At 66.6% G+C, this 19,212-nt stretch overlaps 2 protein-coding genes across 5 annotated transcripts in view; one reads left to right on the top strand and one right to left on the bottom strand.

Annotated features, from left to right (window-relative positions):
• LMOD1 (leiomodin 1) overlaps positions 1 to 12,176 on the top strand; it is a 35,137-nt gene extending 22,961 nt beyond the window's left edge. For both annotated transcript variants that reach the window (XM_077902461.1, XM_077902460.1), the window contains exon 2: positions 9,287 to 12,176. In XM_077902461.1, coding sequence (XP_077758587.1) covers positions 9,287 to 10,813 — 1,527 coding nt within the window. In that variant the 3' untranslated portion in view covers positions 10,814 to 12,176. The remainder of the gene's footprint in view (positions 1 to 9,286) is intronic.
• On the bottom strand, positions 8,420 to 19,110 carry SHISA4 (shisa family member 4). Of its 3 annotated transcripts, XM_077902462.1 has the most exons (6): positions 18,952 to 19,110; positions 18,662 to 18,833; positions 18,017 to 18,150; positions 17,145 to 17,312; positions 14,545 to 14,629; positions 8,420 to 8,489 (listed from the first exon to the last, which is right to left on the bottom strand). In XM_077902462.1, the coding sequence occupies exons 1-6, from the start codon at positions 19,022 to 19,024 to the stop codon at positions 8,435 to 8,437; spliced, it is 687 nt and encodes a 228-aa protein (XP_077758588.1). In that variant the 5' UTR covers positions 19,025 to 19,110; the 3' UTR covers positions 8,420 to 8,434. The 3 variants fall into 3 exon arrangements, with proteins under 3 accessions (XP_077758588.1, XP_077758589.1, XP_077758590.1); XM_077902463.1 differs by lacking the exon at positions 8,420 to 8,489 and having other exon boundaries at positions 14,526 to 14,629; positions 18,952 to 19,109; XM_077902464.1 differs by lacking the exons at positions 8,420 to 8,489; positions 14,545 to 14,629 and adding an exon at positions 16,428 to 16,926 and having other exon boundaries at positions 18,952 to 19,108.
• Positions 19,111 to 19,212: the final 102 nt, after the last annotated feature.

The raw sequence follows: 19,212 nt of genomic DNA, 5'->3' as shown, positions 1-19,212 counted from the left end.
GTGATTCCGGTGGGGGCCCCAGGGGGTCGCGAAAGGAACCAGCGAGTGGGTGGCAGTCCTGAGGGCAGCTTCCCAGCCTAAGGCCAGCACACCCAACCGGCCCCTCCCAGCCTGCCTGTCCTGGAGAGGGGAAGGTGGAGGAGAAGCAGTGGGCTGTGGCCGCCCCCACCCCCACCGGCACCCCCAGCTTCCCACCTCTGGCCCCAGGCCAGGCTGCTCCTCCTTGTTTACTGCATTCCTTTAAAGAATGTCACCGGAAGGCAGCTCGGGAGCTGGCCTGGAGCTCGCTGCCTCTTGGCTCCCGCCTCCTTCCCTCCAGCTCTCACATCCTCAAGGCTGCGGGCCAAGGCGCGCCCCCGCCCTGCAGGCCTTCTGGGGCGGCCCCCCGGGGTGCAACATGCGCAGGGGTGCGCGCTGCGGTCCAGCCTGGTGCCGCCCAGCCTGTTCTGGACGCAGGCCCAGGTGGGAAGGGGCCGGGAGCCAGGACGGCCGCCAGCGGAGGGTTCAAAGTGAGCAGAGGGCACGTGAGGCCCTGGGGCCGTCGGGGAAACTGCCTCAGGCCCGGCCTCCTGGGGGCCGGGGTGCGTGGTCTAGCAATGCTCCACGGCGCCCCAGAATGGCAGTCCTGGGCCGTCACCCCCAGAAGTGGGGTGGACCCACACGCACCCATTCTCCCAGTGACTCCGCACCCTTGTCTGGCCCTGACTCGGCCTGGCTCCCAGGCCCTGCGTGGTGAGCTCCCCCGGGACCGGGAGGCGCAGCTGGGGACACGTAACACACTTGGACCTACGGCCACAGCGGACGCTGAGCCCCCTGGCAGCTCGGCCTTGACTCTGTCTCTGCCCCTGGGGGGTGGGCGAGGGGACCCTGTTCGCCTCCAATGTCAACCTCCAATAATGTCGTTTCTATTCACCCCTCACTTTTGTGCTCCTTGGTCTACAAGCTTTCCTGCCTTTTGCCATCCCCAGGCTAGCTCTTGGCTTCCTGTGGTGGCCGTCCTTCCTGCCTCCCTCCCTCCCTCCCTCCCTCGCTTCCTGTCCCGCACTTACCGGGCACCAGGCACCGTGCTACTGCCGGGGACCCAGCGGTAATAAGGCTTCCTGGCCACAGTCCCCGGGAGAGAGGGACCAGGGGACACAGTGATAACAGGAAGGCTGGGACAGTAGGGCAGGCCTGGGGCGTCAGGGTGACTTCACACAGGCCAGTGCACCGCCCCATTGTTTCGGGCCAGCTGAGGAGGTGCAGAACCGCCTGTGGAGGGACATCCCTGTAGGACGGGCTGGGGATCGGGGCGGAGCAGGGGCGCTGCGGACAGAAGCCTCTTCCTGGCTTCCCACACTCCCCCTCCTCCGGGGTGAGCTCGGGTGCCCCCCAAGGAACCTTCGTCAGTGGGCGCCGGGCTCTGAGCTGCACACGCAGTGCACGCCCTGAGCACTGCCCCAGCCCCGTGGGGACCTGAGCCCCCAGCCGCCGTGTGCAGGCCCAGCTCCCACCGCAGGCTTCAGCAGTCACGGCCCCCCACGCCCCTTCGGGGCTCCCTGTGTCCGGCACCTTGACCGTAGCTCCCCCGAGGCTGTCTTCCCCTCAGCCCCACTCCAGCGGGAGCCGTGGTGCTCCCTGCCAGGGCCCCTCCCATGGCCTGCTCCTGCCAGCCGAGGGGACGCAGGCGGCCTGTCGCTGCTCTCCGGAGATCCACCCTCGCCGTCTCTGCATCCCCGGAGCTGAGCCCAGCACCCCGCACGCTAGTCACCCCTCGGCACGTATAAGCGACGGTGGCAAACGTCAGGTCTGTGTCGTGTGCTTTGCCAGGAGTGCCAGGTAGGAGCCCGGGGTCCATCCCGCAGGGCCCGACAGCGGGGAGCGGAACACGGCGCTTGAGCGTGTGACCTGTTAGAGCCCACGAGATCTAAGCTTGACTCCATGAGCTTGTTTATGAACGACGCCACGGGCGGCCCCGGGGCCTCAGTGGGTTACGCGTCTGCCTTCTGCTCAGGTCAACATCCCAGGGCCCTGGAGTCGAGCCCGCGTGGGGCTCCCCACTCAGCAGGGAGCCTGCTTCTCCCTCTCCTGCTGCCCTGCCTGTGCGCTTGCTCGCTCTCTCTGTCGAATAAATAAATAAAATGCTAAAAAAAAAAAAAAAAGGGACGCCTGGGTGGCTCAGCAGTTGAGCACCTGCCCTCAGCTCAGGGCATGACCCCGGGGTCCCAGAATCGAGTCCCACCTCGAGCTCCCTGCATGGAGCCTGCTTCTCCCTCTGCCTGTGTCTCTGCCTCTCTCTCTGGGTCTCTCATGAAAAATTAAATTAAAAAAAAAAAAAAGAAAAAAGAATGACACATCTGCATACTGGAGAAAATGTTACCATTCACCCCAGAAGCCGTCGCCGCCCCCGTGGACACCGTCCCAGAGTAAACTTTCCATGGTTGATTCCTAAGATGCTATCGTGAGGTGATGGTCCCCACGACCATGGTAAGAACTTGTCGGGCGCAGAGGGAAAGGAAGACCGTGAGCCGCAGGTGGAGGCCCTGGCTCCTGCCAGCCGAGGGCCCCCCTCCGGCCTCCCCTGCTTCCCCCGCCCTGCCCGAGGGCCCCGAGGCCGACGGCTAGCCCGGGGCCGCAGGAGTGTCCGCCCGCACACGAAGGCCGCCCAGGGCACGTCCAGCAGCCCTCGCTAACAAAGCCGTGGGTGGCTTTGCTGGAAGCCGCAGGTGTCGAGAGCTGCTGAGGACTAAGGACTCGGGCACAGGATTAAACCGGACTCATCCAGGGGATCGGCCGCCAGGGATGGGGGATGCAGCCTGGAGAAGTATGGGGTTCCAAGCCGTGACACGAGCTCCGTCGGGGTCGGGGTGCCGTCTCTTCCCTGGGCAGAAGGATGCCCGAGTCGGGGTCGCCTTCCCCGGCCCGCTTGCTGAACACCCCGCCGGGGGTCTGGGGGGCCCGCCACCCCAAGAGTCGATTGACGTGCGGCGGGCTGGTCCCGGAGAGCCTGGGCAGGGTGGGCCCGGGGCAGCGACGGGCGCCCGGGATGCCCGCCGGGAGCAGCTTTCCTTAGCTCTGTGACTGCCTGAGCCGAGGCGTCCGGGCCCAGAGCCTGCCAGGTGCGCACGTCCCCGGGGCCCTCATGAGCCCTCGGAGCCCTGGTCAGGCTGGAGGCCCTTTCTGGCCCACATTCTATTGGGGGACACGGGGGCACGGGCCTCCAGCGTCCCCGGCTGTGTTTACTGGGGGCGGATTAGCTCCCTGTCAACCCACAGGATTTGAAGCTGGGAGGGGAAGGGGGTGGAGGCCTCCGCTGGCCCCCGGGGCTGACGGGCCCTGCCGGGGTCACCTGGGGGAGCGGCTCCCTTCAAGCCTGACACCTGCCCACCCTGACATTCTCCGAACAGGTTATCTGGGGCTGGGGGACCTCATCATGGTCCCAACAAGCATTGACGGGGCCCCTGTGATGCGCGGGCGCCGTGCTGGGCGCTGGCCTCCTCGGCAGCCCCTGCAGCAGATGATACCACCCCTGCCCCAAATTAGCAATGTCACCTCAAGCCCGTCTCCCAGGGGATCCGCCACACACTAGCTTTGGGCAGCAGCGAGCGTGCACGGGCGTCTTCGTGTCTAAGCCCCTGAACGCCCCCAACATTATGTCTCCAGCGACGCAAACCCAAGGAGGGGGGTGAAAGCCCTAGGCTGCCCCCATTCCCCATTGCCTTCCTCCCTCCTGAGCCGGGGGCCCAGTTTCCCCACAGGCCCCTGAAGAGCCACGGGAACAAGCGGGAGGGGACGCCTCAGCACCCATCCCGCCAGGGCCCGTGGAGATGGTGTTCCCTGCCCTGGGGGCTTTGCAGGAGGGGAGCCGGCCCGGATGATCGGGAAGGGGCCAGAACCGGGATAACCCCAGGAAGGGGGTTTCTGGGGGGTGCCGGGCCTTGTCCCTGAGCCGCTGCTAGAATGAGAGCCCCGGCGCGCCACGCGGGACAGTGGGGAACAGGGCACCTGAAGGGACGCCGCCGCGAGTGGCCCCACGGCCCAGCATGCACCGCGGGTCCCCCTGCCGCCCTGCCTCTCACCGTGGGTGTGCTGCGCCGGGGGTGCCCTACATGCCTCCCGGCCAATGAAGCCAGCCCGGGGGGCCCGGCAGGTCGCAGGAGGAGCGGGGGGCTCTGGAGAATGGACAGCCCTTCGTGGTCCCTGCTCGTGCAGGGCCCTAGGGCTGCGTGTCCTCGCCGGGGCGCGGCCCCTGTCCCCATCCCCCAGCACCCCTGCCTCTGTCACCATGGGATGGGGAGGGGTGGGAGAGATTTCCCAAACCACCCGGCGCTTCCCACTTCCGGCCCTCGGCCCTCTGGGCAGCTTTCCAGGGGCCCAGCTAGGGTCGGGGTGGCTTTCGGGGGCCCAGCGGGGTTGGGGAGGCTTTCCAGGGACCCAGCTGGGGTTGGGGCGGCTTTCTGGGGGGAAGGCAGGCCCGTGGGCTGTGGCACGTGCTGACTTTCACTCTCCTAAGTCAGTGCTGAGCTGGCCTCGGGCAGGAGCGAGGAGGCCTCTGCGGCCCCGGCCACCTGCCTCCCCGGAAGCCTTCTCGGTCCGGACCCTGGGGCCCCGGGGTGGTCCGTCCCACCTCGCATCCCAGACAACGGCTTCACGGCCGGCACGTGACCCTGCCAGCTAGCCTCACGCAGCCCATCGAGGCCCAGTTGGGGTTCGCCATGACTCCCTCGCCCCCGGGGGGACGCCCTCCCGACCATCCCGACCATCCTGTCCTCCCGGCAGCTCCGGAGGGACCTGCGGCTCCGCTGGGGGACGCGCACAATTGTCAGGCCACCGGGTGCACATGCGCAAGTAATGCGACATCGTGTGTCGACTCTGCTTCAGTAGACAGCGAAGGGGGCTGAGGAGGCCGGGCCGGCTCAGGTTGGAGCATGTGGCGCGACCTCGGCCGCACGAGCTCAAGCCCCGCGCTGGGCACAGAGCCAGCTGTCACCAGAGCGGCGGCGGCGGGGGCTCCGGGGAGGGGTCCTGCCCGCCGAGCCCCAAGGGGAGCGGGCCCTGCGCTCTTGCCGGGCCTGCGGCTCCTGCCCCCTCGGCCTTCCCGGTGGGAAGCGGGAAGAGAGGCGGCGTTCGGGGCGGGTGAGGCAGGAGGCCACCCGGGTGCACCTGCCTGGCCCCCACGCCGCGTGAGGGGGCTGCTCTCCCGGGGACCCCGGCCCCCCTGCAGACAGACGCCTGAGTCAGCTCTCGGGCGGTGGGGGGAGTGGGGCCAGGGCCCCGGGGCCGCGGGGCAGCAGGGGAGCCCCGGGCAGGGCCAGGAAGGAGCCGCTGAGGGGCTGGCGCAGGCGCTGGGGAGCCCGAGGTGCCGCCCGCCTCCCCGACGCTCGCCTCCCAAGTAGAGCCTGGCCCACGAGAGACGGACCGCGGGCCGCGGCGCAGAGCCACGTGGAAAATGCCGGCTCCCAACAAGCTCGGGTCCCGCGGCCTCGCTCGGGGCCCTCGGGACTTGGGCCGAGTCTCTGCGCCGAGTCTCTGCGCGTCCCAGGAGCTCGAGCTCACGCCCTGTGCCTCCAGGGTCCGGGCTGGCCGCCTCACCAGGCCCCGCGGGAACCCAGCAGAAGCCAGGACTTGCCTCGGGGATGGAGCACCCGCCCCTGGATTCAGGGCAGCGGGGTCCCCGCGACGGGTGCGGCTGTTGCCGGTCACCCTGGCGTCTGGGCAGGAGGCTGGAGCGAGCCCAGCGGACCCACACCTTCCGCGTCCTGTGGGGAGGGATCCCCGGGCGCATCTTGTGTGGGCGCCGTCCCCTGGGGGGATCCGTGGACTCTCCCCCTCGCACAGGCCTCAGGTGGGATTCCTCGGCAGGCAATGGCTCCGAGGAAGGGGAGACAGGGCCTTGGTGGTGCCGGAGCCAACAGGCCGCGGGGGGCTGAGGGCTGAGGCCACACACGGGGTGATTGGCCTTCCCTCCATGAGTTCTCATTTTCTTTATTCTTTTTTTAAAGATTCTATTTACTTATTCATGAGAGACCCAGAGAGAGAGAGACAGAGACCCAGGCAGAGGGAGAAGCAGGCTCCCTGCGGGGAGCCCGATGTGGGACTCGATCCCGGGACTCTGGGGTCACGCCCTGGGCCGAAGGTAGACGCTCAACCACTGGGTCACCCGGGCGCCCCACATTCTCCTTTTCTAGGGACTTCGAGAGGAAGTCGTATCTGAGGCCCAGGGTGACTATCAAAGGTACTTAGGTGGGATCCTAACCAGTGGCAGACAGAGCAGCCCCATGAGGCCACAGGCCTGGAGCAGGTGGGGGAAAGGAGCTGCCTCTCCCCTGTCTGATGGCTAGGTCCCTGCGACCTCACAGGCTGGCAGAGGCTGGCAGAGCTCATGCCCTCCGTTCCCCTGCCTTCACCGAGGCTTGCCAAAGCACCCCCGTGGCCTTCCCCTAACCCTAAAGCTTTTCCCAGAGGGCAAAACCATGATTGCTGCTCAGATCTCTCACCTAGAGGCCTGTGGACCTTTGCTCTATGGAAGTTCTTCCTTCTATCTGACCTAAACCCCTCTTGCTATAAGGAACAGCGGAGCAAGGCCTAGAGACAGGAAGACAAGCAAAAATAACCTCCGGAGGTCGCCAGGAGGCACCCCCAGTTCTAGAAGCAAAAGAAGTTGGCTTGGACTCCCTTTCAGATAAGCAAGAAGGAGGCAGCTCTGCTATGTGCTGAGGAGCTCGCTCACCAGAAATCCCAGCCCTGGGAGGACGCTGGGCTCCTTCTCCTTTTAAGGCAACATCTGAGCTCTCGGGGCTGCACGAGCTGCAACAAGCCCCAGCCCCACTCATTCCTGGCTATTTGGAGGAAACCCATGATTAATCAGCTCCCCCGCCCCCGCCCCGCCTGTTTTTCATTAGGTTCTTTTCTAAGGGCTGCAACACCTCCTCGAGAATGGACACATGACAGATGCCAGCCAGCTAGGACCCCAGTGTAGGGGGAGTGCCCTAGGGGGAGTAGGGACCCGTCCTGGAGGACGACCAGGGGGTAGGCCTGAATCTAGGGTGTCAGGGCAGAGCGAGGGTTAAAATGTTGGAAAAGGAGTCGCGATGGGAGAACAGGGGACAGTTCTGAATGGGAGCCCTGGTCTGGACTGGGATGAGTTTGCTGGGAGAGGAGGCAGCTGCGGAGCAAGGTCCTGGGGGCAGCAGGGGGGCCAGGCACCTGGAGGTGCCTGGGCAGGTGGAGAGGAGCGCCTCCGCCCCTACGGGCGAGGAGGTCAGACCCCAAACCCAGGCTTTCCTGAACCGGCTGGTTAGGTTAGCATCCGTCGGGCTTCCCAGGCTCCCTGTGGGCGCGGCTGGTGGGCGGGCGTGGGAGCTGTGCGAAGGGCAGCTGGGCTGAGAGATGCAAAGGGGCGCTCACTGGGGAGGGGAGGCAGCAGCCCCTGCCTGGGGGGCCTGCCCGCTGGAGCTTGAGCTGACCTGGCCGAGGGTGGTGGCACGCACCTTTCACCTCCACGCTCCCCAAGTGGATGGAATGGGAGATGAACCCACTGTGAGCCGGGGTGGGGGTGGGCCGGAATTTCCCGGCTGAGCAGTGGGCAGACATCATCAGGAGCGTCCTAAAGGGGCGACCCTCGCATTTCCTCACTCACGTTCCTTCATTCATTTGCACACTGCAAGCATCTGCTTCCTTTCCAACCACTGGCAGTAAGGTCACCGTCACTGCAAGGATGGTCTGAAGAGTCCACCCAGGCCTCTGGGGGGCAGAGAAAGCACGAGAGGGCGTCCTCCGCCCTTTTGCACAGAAAACCCCAGAGAGGCCCCGGTGCAAACTGCCCCCGTGGGGCAGGAGGAGGGAAGGGGCACATTCCTCGGCCCTGCCTCACCAGGCCCTGTGCCCCTTGGCTGCCTGTTGTGATTCTAGCAGAGAAGCCAAGGACTTTTGCTGCTAAATAAACCCCGGGGCTGGTCCCCAATGGCATGTGTTTGTAGTACAGGTACAAACTGTTTCCATAGAACCAACCAGCTCTCCATCCTGTCTCTCCTTTTCCTTCCTCCTCCTCCTCCTCCTCCTCCCACACCCCAGCCAAGCACTCCTGAAAGAGAGAAAACCTAATAATCAGGCCCTTGTCTCTTCCTCTTAAAAACCAAACACAAAAACCTTTAGGGATGGACCCTGCTTGGGGTCCCAGGGGCTCAGGGGTGTCTATCATAGTTGGACAGTTCCATGTGGGATCTTAGGCGATCCTGATGCTTCTTCGGCTCCTCCGATGGGAGCAGGAAAACAAGGCTCAGACTTTCTGCAACGTCGTGGAGGAAGGAACAGGGCCCCATGGAAGTGGCGGGTGGCCCGCGTCGCATGTGAAAGTCAAGCCTGTCTCCTGTGTTGGCGACTGCCTTCCAGGCCTCGGAGTGTCACTCAGTGTGGGGTCACAGAATCCTAGTCCTCCCTCCTGAGGTCGGCTCACTCAGTGGACTCCGGGGCTCCTCCCGGAGACGCATTGGTCTTTACCAAAGTCTTTACTAAAAAAAAAAAAAAAAAAAAAAAGGAAAGAAAAAGGATGATATTGTGGGCTTTTTAAAAAAGCTACACCTATTTGATGTTTTGATGTCAAGGTACATCCTTTATCCTGCTATGTTGACCTTACGTAGAAGTATCTTCAACTGGTAAGATAAAACGTGGGCAGCCCTATGTTGGCCCTGCCAACTTTTTTTTTTTAATTCCTTTGAAAAGGTGTCCGCTGTAAAATTCCAGCATCTGAGGACCACTGACCCACCTCCTCTTTGGAAGCGGGGCCAGCACGAGGGGAGGCATGTGAGGCACTGGCCTAGTGCATAGAATGTGCGGCGCCACCGAAAAGCTTGGTGATCAAGATGACTGATATTTTTAAAAATGGAATTTAATGCCAAAAAAAAAAAAAAAGAAGAAGAAGAAATCCATGACAACCCAAGATTCAAAATTTCAAATAAAGACAGGGGCAGTATTAGTGATTTCTCCTTTTGCCTCGGGTTCTACCGTGGCTCAGCAAGGTGCCCCTTGGAAGCTTTCCCCGACAGAAAAGGGCAGCTCTGGGTCGCAGGGCCCCCCGGGGAAGGAACCATCACCACCTCCTCAGGGGTCCTTTGCCCCCCGCGACCCTGAGGTCAGCCTGCCCCCCGCCGCTCCAAGCCCGGGCCTCCTAGGTATTTGCAGTGGACGTCGCCCTTTGGAGGCTCCGGGGCAGCGGTGCAAATGCTCCCCGCACTTGTCCCCATGCTCACTCCTCTCACTCCTCCCATAGCCAGCTCTTCATGTTTATTTTTCTTTTCTGAATTCTTAGGAAAGCAAGCAAGTGGAGACAAAGGCAGATGCCAAGAACGGAGAGGAAAGGGGCAGAGATGCCAGCAAAAAACCCCTGGGCTCCAGACGGGACGCGGACCTGGGGAAGGAGCCAAAGAGGGGTGGTTTAAAGAAGAGCTTCTCGAGAGACAAGGACGAAGCCGATGGCAAAGGTGGAGACAAGCCCAAGGAGGAGAAGCTCATCCGGGGGATCGACCGGGGCCGGGTCCGGGCCGCCGTGGACAGGAAGGAGGCCGCGAAGGACGGGCAGGCGGAAGACAGGGCAGCAGCCCCCAGGAGGGAGGACGAGAAGAGGGTCAGTGACCGCAGCGCAGGGCCGGCCAGAGCCAGGGCCAGGAAGGGAGAGGACAAGGAGCCGGGCCCAGGCGAGGGCAACGGGAAGGGAGAGGGGGAGAGGCGGCGCGCAGACCCCAGGACGGAGGACGAGGGGATGAGAAGAGGAGACGCCAAGAGGCAGGACGAGAAGGCGAAGAAGGAGCCCGTCCGGGCCGAGGGGCCCGGGGAGCAGAGCCTGAGCCCCGCCGCTGCGGAGAAACCGGGCCCGGCGGTCCCCCCGACGGCCTCGGAAGGGCCCGCCAAGGAGGAGGACGCGGCTCCCAGCATATTTGACGAGCCCCTGGAGAGAGTGAAGAACAACGACCCCGAGATGACCGAGGTGAACGTCAACAACTCGGACTGCATCACTAACGAGATCCTGGTCCGGTTCGCCGAGGCGCTGGAGTTCAACACGGCGGTCAAGGTGTTCGCCCTGGCCAACACGCGCGCCGACGACCACGTGGCCTTCGCCATCGCCATCATGCTCAAGTCCAACAAGACCATCACCAGCCTGAACCTGGACTCGAACCACATCACGGGCAAGGGCATCCTGGCCATCTTCCGGGCCCTCCTGCAGAACGACACGCTCACCGAGCTGCGCTTCCACAACCAGCGGCACATCTGCGGCGGCAAGACGGAGATGGAGATCGCCAAGCTGCTCAAGGAGAACACCACGCTGCTCAAGCTGGGCTACCACTTCGAGCTGGCCGGGCCCCGGATGACGGTCACCAACCTGCTCAGCCGCAACATGGACAGGCAGCGGCAGCGGCGGCTCCAGGAGCAGCGGCAGGCGCAGGAGGCCGGCGGCGGCGGCAAGAAGGATCTGCTGGGGGTGCCCCCGCGCGCTGGCCCGGCCAAGGGCTCCCCCAAACCCTCCCCGCAGCCGTCCCCCAAGGCCTCGCCCAAGAACTCGCCCCAGACCGGGGGCGCCCCCGCCGCCCCGCCTCCACCCCCGCCGCCCCTGGCCCCGCCCCTCCTCCCCGACACCCTGAGGAACTCGCTGTCACCGGCCACCCAGAGGAAGATGGGCGACAGGGCCCTGCCCGGTCAGGAGAAGAACTCCCGCGACCAGCTCCTGGCTGCTATCCGCTCCAGCAACCTGAAGCAGCTCAAGAAGTTAAGTAGTCGCGGGCGGGGGGTGGGCCGGGTCACCCCCCCAGCCCCGTCAGCTCCCTGGAAGGGCTCCCTGTAGCCCCCCCGCCCCCGCAGCCTCCCTCTTCTCCACCTGCTGCTGAGCCAGTTTCTCCCAGACACGGAGAAATAGCCTGCACATTGGGGGTGCGCCCGGGCCCTGTGCACCCCCCACTGTGTCTGGCCCTGCCACCCCCCACCACCACCCCCACCCCCTGTCGCAAAAGCAAAAACGACCTCCCTTTGACCAGCTCCCTCTCAGGACCGGCATGCCCCGCAGACCCGTGTATCCCAAGGTCTCCGGGAGGTTCCCTCCGCAGGACGGCCTCCCCTGGGACGGCTCAGCGCTGGGGCCCCACGAGCCACCCCTAGACACCTTGCTCCCCCACCTCGGGCGGCAGAGGCTGTCACCTGCCCCTGGAGCGGCCAGGGCGGCACCGCCGGGGGCCAGACACCACGGGATGGAGGACACCTCTAGTAGAACTGCAGCGGTCACCTGAGGCCTCCAGTTCTCCAGCCGAGCGAGGGGCCTGGTCCAGCCTGCGCCTCCTTTATTCATTCCACGTCTGGTTTCCAGAAGGCCCGGGGCGGGGGCGGGGGGCAGTGAAGCCCAGAGGCTCCCCCGCTGAGCTCCTTTCTGAACCGCCTCTGTCCTGCCCTTACAGGTGGAGGTGCCCAAACTGCTTCAGTAGGACCAGACTGCCAGGGGGCACCGTCTGCCAATGCCAAGGCTGCCCGGCCTCGCCTCCCAGGGCCGCACAGACCCCACCCGCCCCACCCCTGGCTGACCTGCTGTGGATGCCCCTACTCTGCCATGGGAGAGCACGAGGCCTGGCCACGCTCAAGGAAGGATGCCTTCTCTCTTCTCACTTTCCTTTTCTTGTCTCTGAGGCTCTCCAAAAATGTCTTTTTTACCCGGAGCTGAGCTTTCTGGACAAGAAGAGTCCTTTTAGTGTGTCACTGAGAAGATGGCGTGCCTGGGGCCCGAGCAGCCGGCAAGTTGCAAAAGGCCCGCGGCCCGCGGCCCAGGAAGATGTCCCTCCAGGACCGCGTAACCAGCCCAGCCCCGCTGCCCTCCAGGGCCGGGATCCAGGCCTCTGAGGAGCCCTTGGGGCAAAGCTGCTGGGCCCCGTGGCCCTCTGTGTGCGACGCCACGGGGAGGATGAGAGCGCACGAGGGCCCACGGGCAGAAGGAAGAGGGGCTGAGGATACCCTCCCACCCCCTGGGCTCAGCAGATGCCACGCGGGGCAGCTGGCCTGGGGGGACTGGGCCCCGGCCCGAGGAGGGGGAGAGACAGCAGCTGGTCCTGAAGGTTTGATGCCAAAGCAGACATTTCCCTCACACCCACCTGCTGTTGTATAAATAGCCGTGTATCTGTTTTTCCATAAGATTTTGATAATATATACAAGCCTTTAGTCGTGAACGGTTGTGCCCCATCTCTGTACGGTGCTCTGCTCCTGATGCTCGCCCCGGGCCCAGTGCAGGACTCCAGGAGCCCCCGGACATGCCGTCCCGAGTTGGCCCCAGGACGGGTTCACACCTGTGGAAAGTCCTGGGAGCGGGAAAGCCTCAAGCCTGGGGAGAGGGCTCCTCACCGACCCGGCTGGCCAGGCCAAGGAAGCCGGGCCTCGGCCAGGGTCCACTCCTGACCATCCCTGCTGCCTGGAGCCATGAGCCAGAGCTGCTTTCCGGGGTGACGGGCAGAGTGGAGCACGGGGCCCTGGGATGCCTATATTAGGCATGTTCAGGGGATGCTCATTCCACGAGTCTTCCTAACTGTGGGCTTGGGGCCAGCTCCCCACAGCGGTCACAAGCCCAGGAAGGCAGCCGTCTGTGAGCAGGCAGGGAAGCAAATGACCATTTGGGGAGCAGCTGGTGCACCCGCCACCTGTCTCGCCCCTGCGCTGGCTGCAGGCTGCTCTCCTGACCTGCTGTGCCCCCCACGCCCTCCCTAAGGCACACATCAAAAGCACCGTGCTGGTTTGACCGGCTTCAAGGCGCTGGCACCCTGTGGCACCGCAGAACTGCCCCCCTGGGCCTGGGTCCCTGGCAGTTTTCTCTGTCTCTGGGTTATGTCTGGACGGCAGGGAGCACAGCAGTCTCCATCTTCGGGGTGGCGGAGGGGGAGCCCCTACTATGAAGGAGGTGCTGTGCCAGGTCTGAGCACACAGAGGCAGGCTAGTCATGGGAGCAAACAGCTCCGACCCCAGGGTCCACCCCGGTCCCTCACCCTTCCCACCTGCCCCCTGCCCCACATCGGGCACTGGGCTGGGCCAGGGATGGGGCGGCAGGCCCCCGGGGTGCTGGCTGGAGCGGGGTGCAGGGGGGTGCAGCGGGGTGCAGCGGGGTGTGGCCTGCTGCAGGGGCTGGGCCTTAGGGGCCGGGGTTGCCTCAGGTGCTCCTGAGCTCTGGGACGGGGACACCAATGTCATCCCCACCTTGCGGATGAAGTCCAGCCCCGGGGCCTGACCTCGCGGGGCCGCAGCTCTAAGCGGGGTCTCGCGGCCCCTCGAGCTACCTCCGGGGCGGGTCCCCTGCTCCTGCTCCCGCCCTGGACGGACCCTGCGGGCGGCCGAGAGCCGGGGCCTGAGCAAACCCAGCCGACCAGCTGCAAAACGTGGGCTTCCCGCGGAGACCGTCCCGTAGGGGGTCCTTCCCCAGCCCGCGGGCGAGGTCTGGTCGGGCCAGATCCTTCCCGCTTCCCCGCGGCGGGCGGCCCAGCTCCTCCTGCCTCGGCGGCGGGACGCGGGACGCGGGAGCGCGGCGCCACCTGCAGGCAGGCCGCGGCCGGGGCGGAGGGGGGGAGGGGCGGGGAGGGGAGGGGGCAGGAGGGGGAGAGGGGGGAGGGGCGGGGAGGAGGGTGAAGGAGGCGGGGGGTGGGGGGACGGGGGGAGTGGGGGGGGCCCTGCCGGGGAGGGAGGCGGATGGGAGTCCCGGAAGGGGCAGGGGGAGCGAGGGGGGGCCCGCCCGGGGAGGGGGCGGCCGGGAGGGGAGGGGGGGCGGGACTGCGGGGCGGGGGGGGGCAGACGGGAGGGGCGGAGGGAGCGGGAGTGTCCCTGGGCCAGGGAGGGGGTGGACGGGAGTCCCGGGAAGGGCGGGGGGAGCAGGGGGAGCGGGAGGGGGGCCCTGCCGGGGAGGGGGCGGGCGGGCGGGACTGCCGGGAGGGGGGGGTTTCAAGGAGTCGGTGCATCTCCGTGTTGGAACCAGGTCTCTCGCCGCCGCTGCATCCCCGCGACCTGGGCGGGGCTCTCCACACCTGCCCCCCCCCGCCCCCCGCGCCGCCCCCCTGGTCTCCCGCCCCCCCAGCGCAGGGCATCTTCGCACCGACGCCCCGTCGCGCCGTCCCCCCCCCCCGCCCCCTCCCCGCCGGCCTGGGGGGACCCCAGGGCGGGGTGCGCCGGGGCTGCTGGGGGCTCCCCCCACATCCTGCCGCAGCCCAACAAGCCAGTGAGCGAGGGGCTGGGTCTAGTCGGGAACACGGTCACTCCCGGGACGCGTGAGACCCGGGGCCCAGGCTCCTGGCTCGCAGCCCCCGCTCCCCCACCCTGCAGGGTCTGCAGCCTGAGCCCCGCTGCCGCTTAGGGCCCGCGGAGGGCGGGCTGGGGGCCTGGGAGGGCCGGGTCAGGGCCCCCTCCCCCTCCCCTGCCCCGCACAGGCCAGGCCAGCGCACCTCCCGGCTCCGACCCCCCCTCCGTTCTCCCTCCCTCTCCCCCTTGCCCGGAGCGTCAGCTTTCCGGGCCGCTGTTCCTCCTCCTCCCCTCTCCGTCCCCGGCCCCTCTGTTCTCACTCACCCCTGCCCTAGCTCTCCGGGCATCTCCGGGCACCTCCCGGCGTCCCCGCGGACCTCAGCCTCCCCCTCGCGGCCTGAGCAGGTGCCTAAGCCCAAGAAAGAGGTATTTGCTCTAGTATGGAGTGCTGCGTGCTCCCCGACGGTGCCTCCCAGACCTCCCGTGAGGGTCCTCCGCGCGCCCCGGCCACCCGGCAGGGCCCCACTGGACACCCCAATCCTTGAGTCAGCGCTCCCCAGCCCTTGTAGGGCGCCCGCCTGGTTTCAGGGCTGCTAGCTGCCGACCAGGAGGATGGGGGGCAGCTGCCACTCTGCTCCTGCTGCGCCCGGGCTGGCGGGGCGGGGGGTGTCCTGGACAGAAGCTCAGGGAGAGGTTGAGGGGACTGCCCTGTTTAGAGCTCGGGAGGTGAGCGGGCCTCTCAGGGCGAGCAAAGCACGCTCTGTCATGGTCTCCCCCCTCTTCCTTAGGATTCTCGGTGCTTTGTGGAATTAGGTGACAGGCGCTGCGGTGGAGGGGACACTCCATCCCACCGGGAGGGGAGGCGCTAGGACTGGGATAAGCCCGCCTTCCGCCACAGGCCACAGAGCAATTTCTAATCAGCCCGATTGAGGATTTGAGGATAATTAATTCTGACCTGCGCGCATCCACTTAATGCCTCTTTTCATAGGAAAACTCAGGAACCTTGTCCCCAGTCTCCTGGCCCCCCACCCCCCCGCCCCGCCGCAGGGGAGAGAGGGAGGAAAGCCAGGGGTTTCCAACCTGGGGTTGACCTGGTGACCTGTCTCCTAAAGTGTTTCCCCACCTCAGCGAGAAGGTGGATGAGCAGCTGTGACCCCAGTTTGTCCCCCCCAGCATTAGCTTCTCCTCATCTGCTTGGTCCGGGGACATTGGGCCCCCCCGAAAATTTCACTGCGAAGGGAGGGAGCTGGGCTGTTGCTGCTGCTGGCCCGGAGCGACACCCCACCCCCACCCCATCCCGACCCCAGGTGGGCGCTGGAGGGCGCAGTGAGCACCCCGCTGGAACACACGCTGCGGGTGGAGGGCCACGGGGGAGGCGGGCCACGGGGGAGGCGGGTGGGGCGAACATATGGGTGCTGGGTGGTGGGTGCTGCTGTTGCCAAGCCACACTGGCACTTCTCCCACTTGAATTAAAAACTATAAAACCTCCTTCTCTAGCTCTGTCGCCACACAAGTCCCGAGAGCACAAGCACCCAGGTCCTCAGGGAACAAGGCAAGGGCTGAGTGTAGAGAGATGCATGGGTGTCTGGGGGGGCGGGGGGGCGGGGGGACGACGACGACGCCGACGACAACAACAACAACGACAGCGGCTAGTGTTTTCGGGTCCCCTGGTGACCCAAGGGGACTGACGGGAGCCCCTGCATCAGCCTCGAGTGGCCCGGTGTCTCCACTCGGCTCCTAGAGCCCCTGTGATCAGGAAGGGAGGGCAGGGGGTCACAGTCCCATGTACAGGGTTCACCCTCATTACAGCCCTGAGGCACTGTCTCCGGGGATACTGAGGAAACCGGGTTTGGAGACACACCCAGGGTCACACACCCAGCAGTGGCACCCACATAGGAAGCCACGCGTACCCGAGGAGGGGAAGGTGCCTGTGCACAGTTTGCAGTGGCTTCTGTGTCACCGGGCCAGACCCCTAGCAGGGGGGTGGGTGTCTCTGTAGGGCGGATGGGTGCCCTCTTCCCAGCTGCAGCGAAATGCACCTCGCGGACTCCGGGAACCCCTCCGGGAGCCCTGAGCCTGGGCTGCTCGGTGCGGAAGGGGCGAGGGCGGTGCTGGGCTCCAGGATGTGGCCCTGGCAGGACCCAGGGCCCAGCTGCAGGCAGAGCTCCCGGAAGGCAAGGACGGGCCCAATGAGGCAATGACATGACTACAGCTTTACAGCTTTAATCCAGCAGGTCGGGGCTCCAGCCAGGGGCAGCCGGGAGAGGGCTTGTGCCCACCGCTGAGGGAGCCCACTCCCTGGCCCGCTCCAGCCTGCGGTGAGCAAGCAGGACGGGCCCAGAGTGCCTGGCTGGGACCCGGGACCTAGAGGGACTCCAAAACAGCAGGGGCCTTGACCCAGGCTTTCGTGTCCTTCTCTAGGCCCAGGTAAAAACAGTCCACGGATCCCAAGCCCTCCCCACCCCTCTCCTTCGCGGCCAAGGTCCAGCTCAGCTCCTGGTCTACTTCCCTGGGTGGCGCTCCATCGCCCCGAGGACCCAGGGCTTGGCTTGGGCTGCGGCCTGCTGAGTAGAGGAGCCTTGCCACCACCCCCCCCCCAGGGCCAGATGCAGATACAGGAGAGGGGGCATCGCTGAAGGGGCAGCAGACAGCTGGTTCCTCAGGCTCCCGGGTAGGAGGGCTGTGGTGGCATGTAGGGGGGAGGAGCTGAAAGCCAAGGAGACAGGGTGAGGGTCGGGGGTGGCACAGGAGGATGTGAAGGGACCCCCAATTCCAGAGGCCTGAAGGATCCACGGGGAAGAGTAGCCTGGAGAATTCCAGCTGAGGCAGATGTCTGGGAGGGGGGTTTGGGTGAGCGAGGGGCAGGGGGGTCCCAGCACAGAGGTATGAGCAGGCAGGCAGGAGGCTCCGGATCACTCATTTACCTGCAGGGTTGTAGATAGGAGGTCCAGCCGGGTAGAGTGGATACTGGGGAGCAGGACCACTAGGAGGGTACACGTAGCCAGGCTGCGGGGGCACGGGGCCAGCTTTGGGGTCCTGGGGGTATGGGTACACTGGCTGTACTGGGATGCCTGTCATTGGGATCTCCTGGCCTAGTGGGGGGGAAAGGGTGTTCATTCAGAACTGCAGCTCCGTGGGAAACCAAGGTAAGGCCCTGGGGCCCAGCACGGGCAGGCTCCAGGCTGGCCACGCCCCCACCCCTGCTCTGCCCCCAGAGCCTGCTGGCAGCAGGGTGGGGAGCCCTGCACGTGGCCCTGTGGCCAGGCAGTCTAGGTTTGCTCCCCTCAGCAGGTTTCAGAGGCCGCATGAGCCAGAGAACACAGCCCGGGGAACATCCCACTTGGGCAAGGACAGGCCAGCTTGGGGCCTGGCTGCCACCGGGTGGGGGGGACCCAGCCTGCCCCTCCCACACCGATCCCCAGGCAGTGTCACGTCCCCACGCCCATCGTGTGTGGGCGCGTATGCGGTCACAGCCACCATGCAGGCGTATGTTGCATCGTGCACTACAGTACATGCGGTTCATGCTGGCGGCAGGCCGCCTCGTGCCCTCGCCAAGAGTCACACACGTGCACGTACCCACTGCATGCATACCAGGTCGACAGACGGCCTGCGGTGCACAGCCGAACATTCACATGCACGTGTGTGTGCGCACGCCGTGGGTGTTCACATAGAGCCCCGGCACATTATCTCTGGGGTCACAGGCTGGCGGGTGTGTGTCTGCACTGGGCCCACGTCCCTGAGCCCTCCGGCGGCCGCCCCGGGGTGCAGCCCAGCCGTACCGGCCCACCGCGCGCACCTTCAAACGGGCTCTGCAGATGCTGGCGCCGGCGGTACAGGTAGCAGCAGGAGCACAGGAAGCAGCAGATGGTGGTGGCCACCACCGCCACGAAGAGGATCACCGCGGAGGCGATGCCGGCTATGGTCTTGGGACTTGACACACACAGAGAACAGGCCCGTCACCTTGTGACAGTCGCAGGAAGGAGTCCGCGGCGGCGGCCACAGACCTGTGCTCCGCCTCCGGCCGGCAGGGGGCCGAGCAGGCTGAGTCTGGGTCCCCGGGGCCGTGCCCAGGCCCGGGAGGGGGGACGGCTTAGGGGACACTTCCCAGAAGCCCGCGCTGCCCGGCCGGCTGGGGACCCGGTTCGGGGTGCGCCCCGCTCCCGCGCTCCCGGCCTGCGACTTCCCGGGGTCGCCTCGGAGCCGGAGCACCGCGGCCCCTCGGGAGGCACCTGCAGCCGCGGCCTCCGGGTCCTGAGCTCCGAGCGGCGCAGCGGGCGGGGGCGCCCAGGGCGGCCGAGGGGACGGGGAGGCCCAGCCCGCCGCATCCTCCGGGATCCCAGCCTCCGGCGGGGCTGCGGCCGCGGGGCACCCGGCGTGGGCTGGGGGCGCGGGGGAGGGGCGCGGGGCGCGGGGGAGGGGCGCGGGGCGGGGCGGGGCGCACCTGAAGGCCAGGCAGTGCTTCTGCTGCCTCTCGGTGATGAGCAAGGTCAGGTCCCGGCAGCAGTAGCGCTGGTAGCAGGTCCCGCAGCAGAAGGTGAAGAACTCGCAGCTGAAGCCCGGATGCCACGAGCCGTTGCGGTCCAGGTACCACAGGCAGTCCTCGGCCGCCAGCGCTGCGGGCACGGCGGGGGACGCTGGGCCGCGGGGACCCCCCGCCTCCCGCCCCCCGCCCCCCGCCCCCCCGCGGGGCCCCGCGCACCCCTCGCCCCCGCCCCCCGCCCCCCCACTTACCCAGCGGCGCCCCCAGCACCAGGACCGCGGCCGCCGCGAGCCGAGCCGCCCCGCAGAGCCCCGGGGGCCGCATGGCCGGGCTTGGGCGCGGTCGGCCCCGCCGGAGAGCGGAGCGCAGGACGCAGCCGGCGGGAGCTGCCGCGGGGCCCAGCCCGCCGCCCGCCGCGCCTTCCTCTCCCGCCTCCCGCGGGGCGGGACCACGGCCGGGGCCGCCGCAGCCCCGCCCCGCCGCAGCCCCGCCCCGCCCCCGCCCGCACACCT

Source organism: Canis aureus, chromosome 6, assembly GCF_053574225.1.
Source record: "Canis aureus isolate CA01 chromosome 6, VMU_Caureus_v.1.0, whole genome shotgun sequence".
In the NCBI taxonomy this organism is placed as follows: domain Eukaryota; kingdom Metazoa; phylum Chordata; class Mammalia; order Carnivora; family Canidae; genus Canis; species Canis aureus.
Note: the sequence above shows the minus strand (reverse complement) of the source record. Positions and strands in the feature narration are given on the sequence as shown.

What these genes read in the sequence shown, in the direction of transcription:
- SHISA4 (XM_077902462.1), bottom strand. Translation starts at nt 19,024, where the DNA reads ATGCGGCCCCCGGGGCTCTGCGGGGCGGCTCGGCTCGCGGCGGCCGCG. An exon ending in GGTGCTGGGGGCGCCGCTGG is followed by an intron (nt 18,834 to 18,951) that starts GTAAGTGGGGGG and finishes CCGTGCCCGCAG; the next exon opens with CGCTGGCGGCCGAGGACTGC. An exon ending in CCCGGAGAGCTAGGGCAGGG is followed by an intron (nt 8,490 to 14,544) that starts GTGAGTGAGAAC and finishes TTTTTTTTTTAG; the next exon opens with TAAAGACTTTGGTAAAGACC.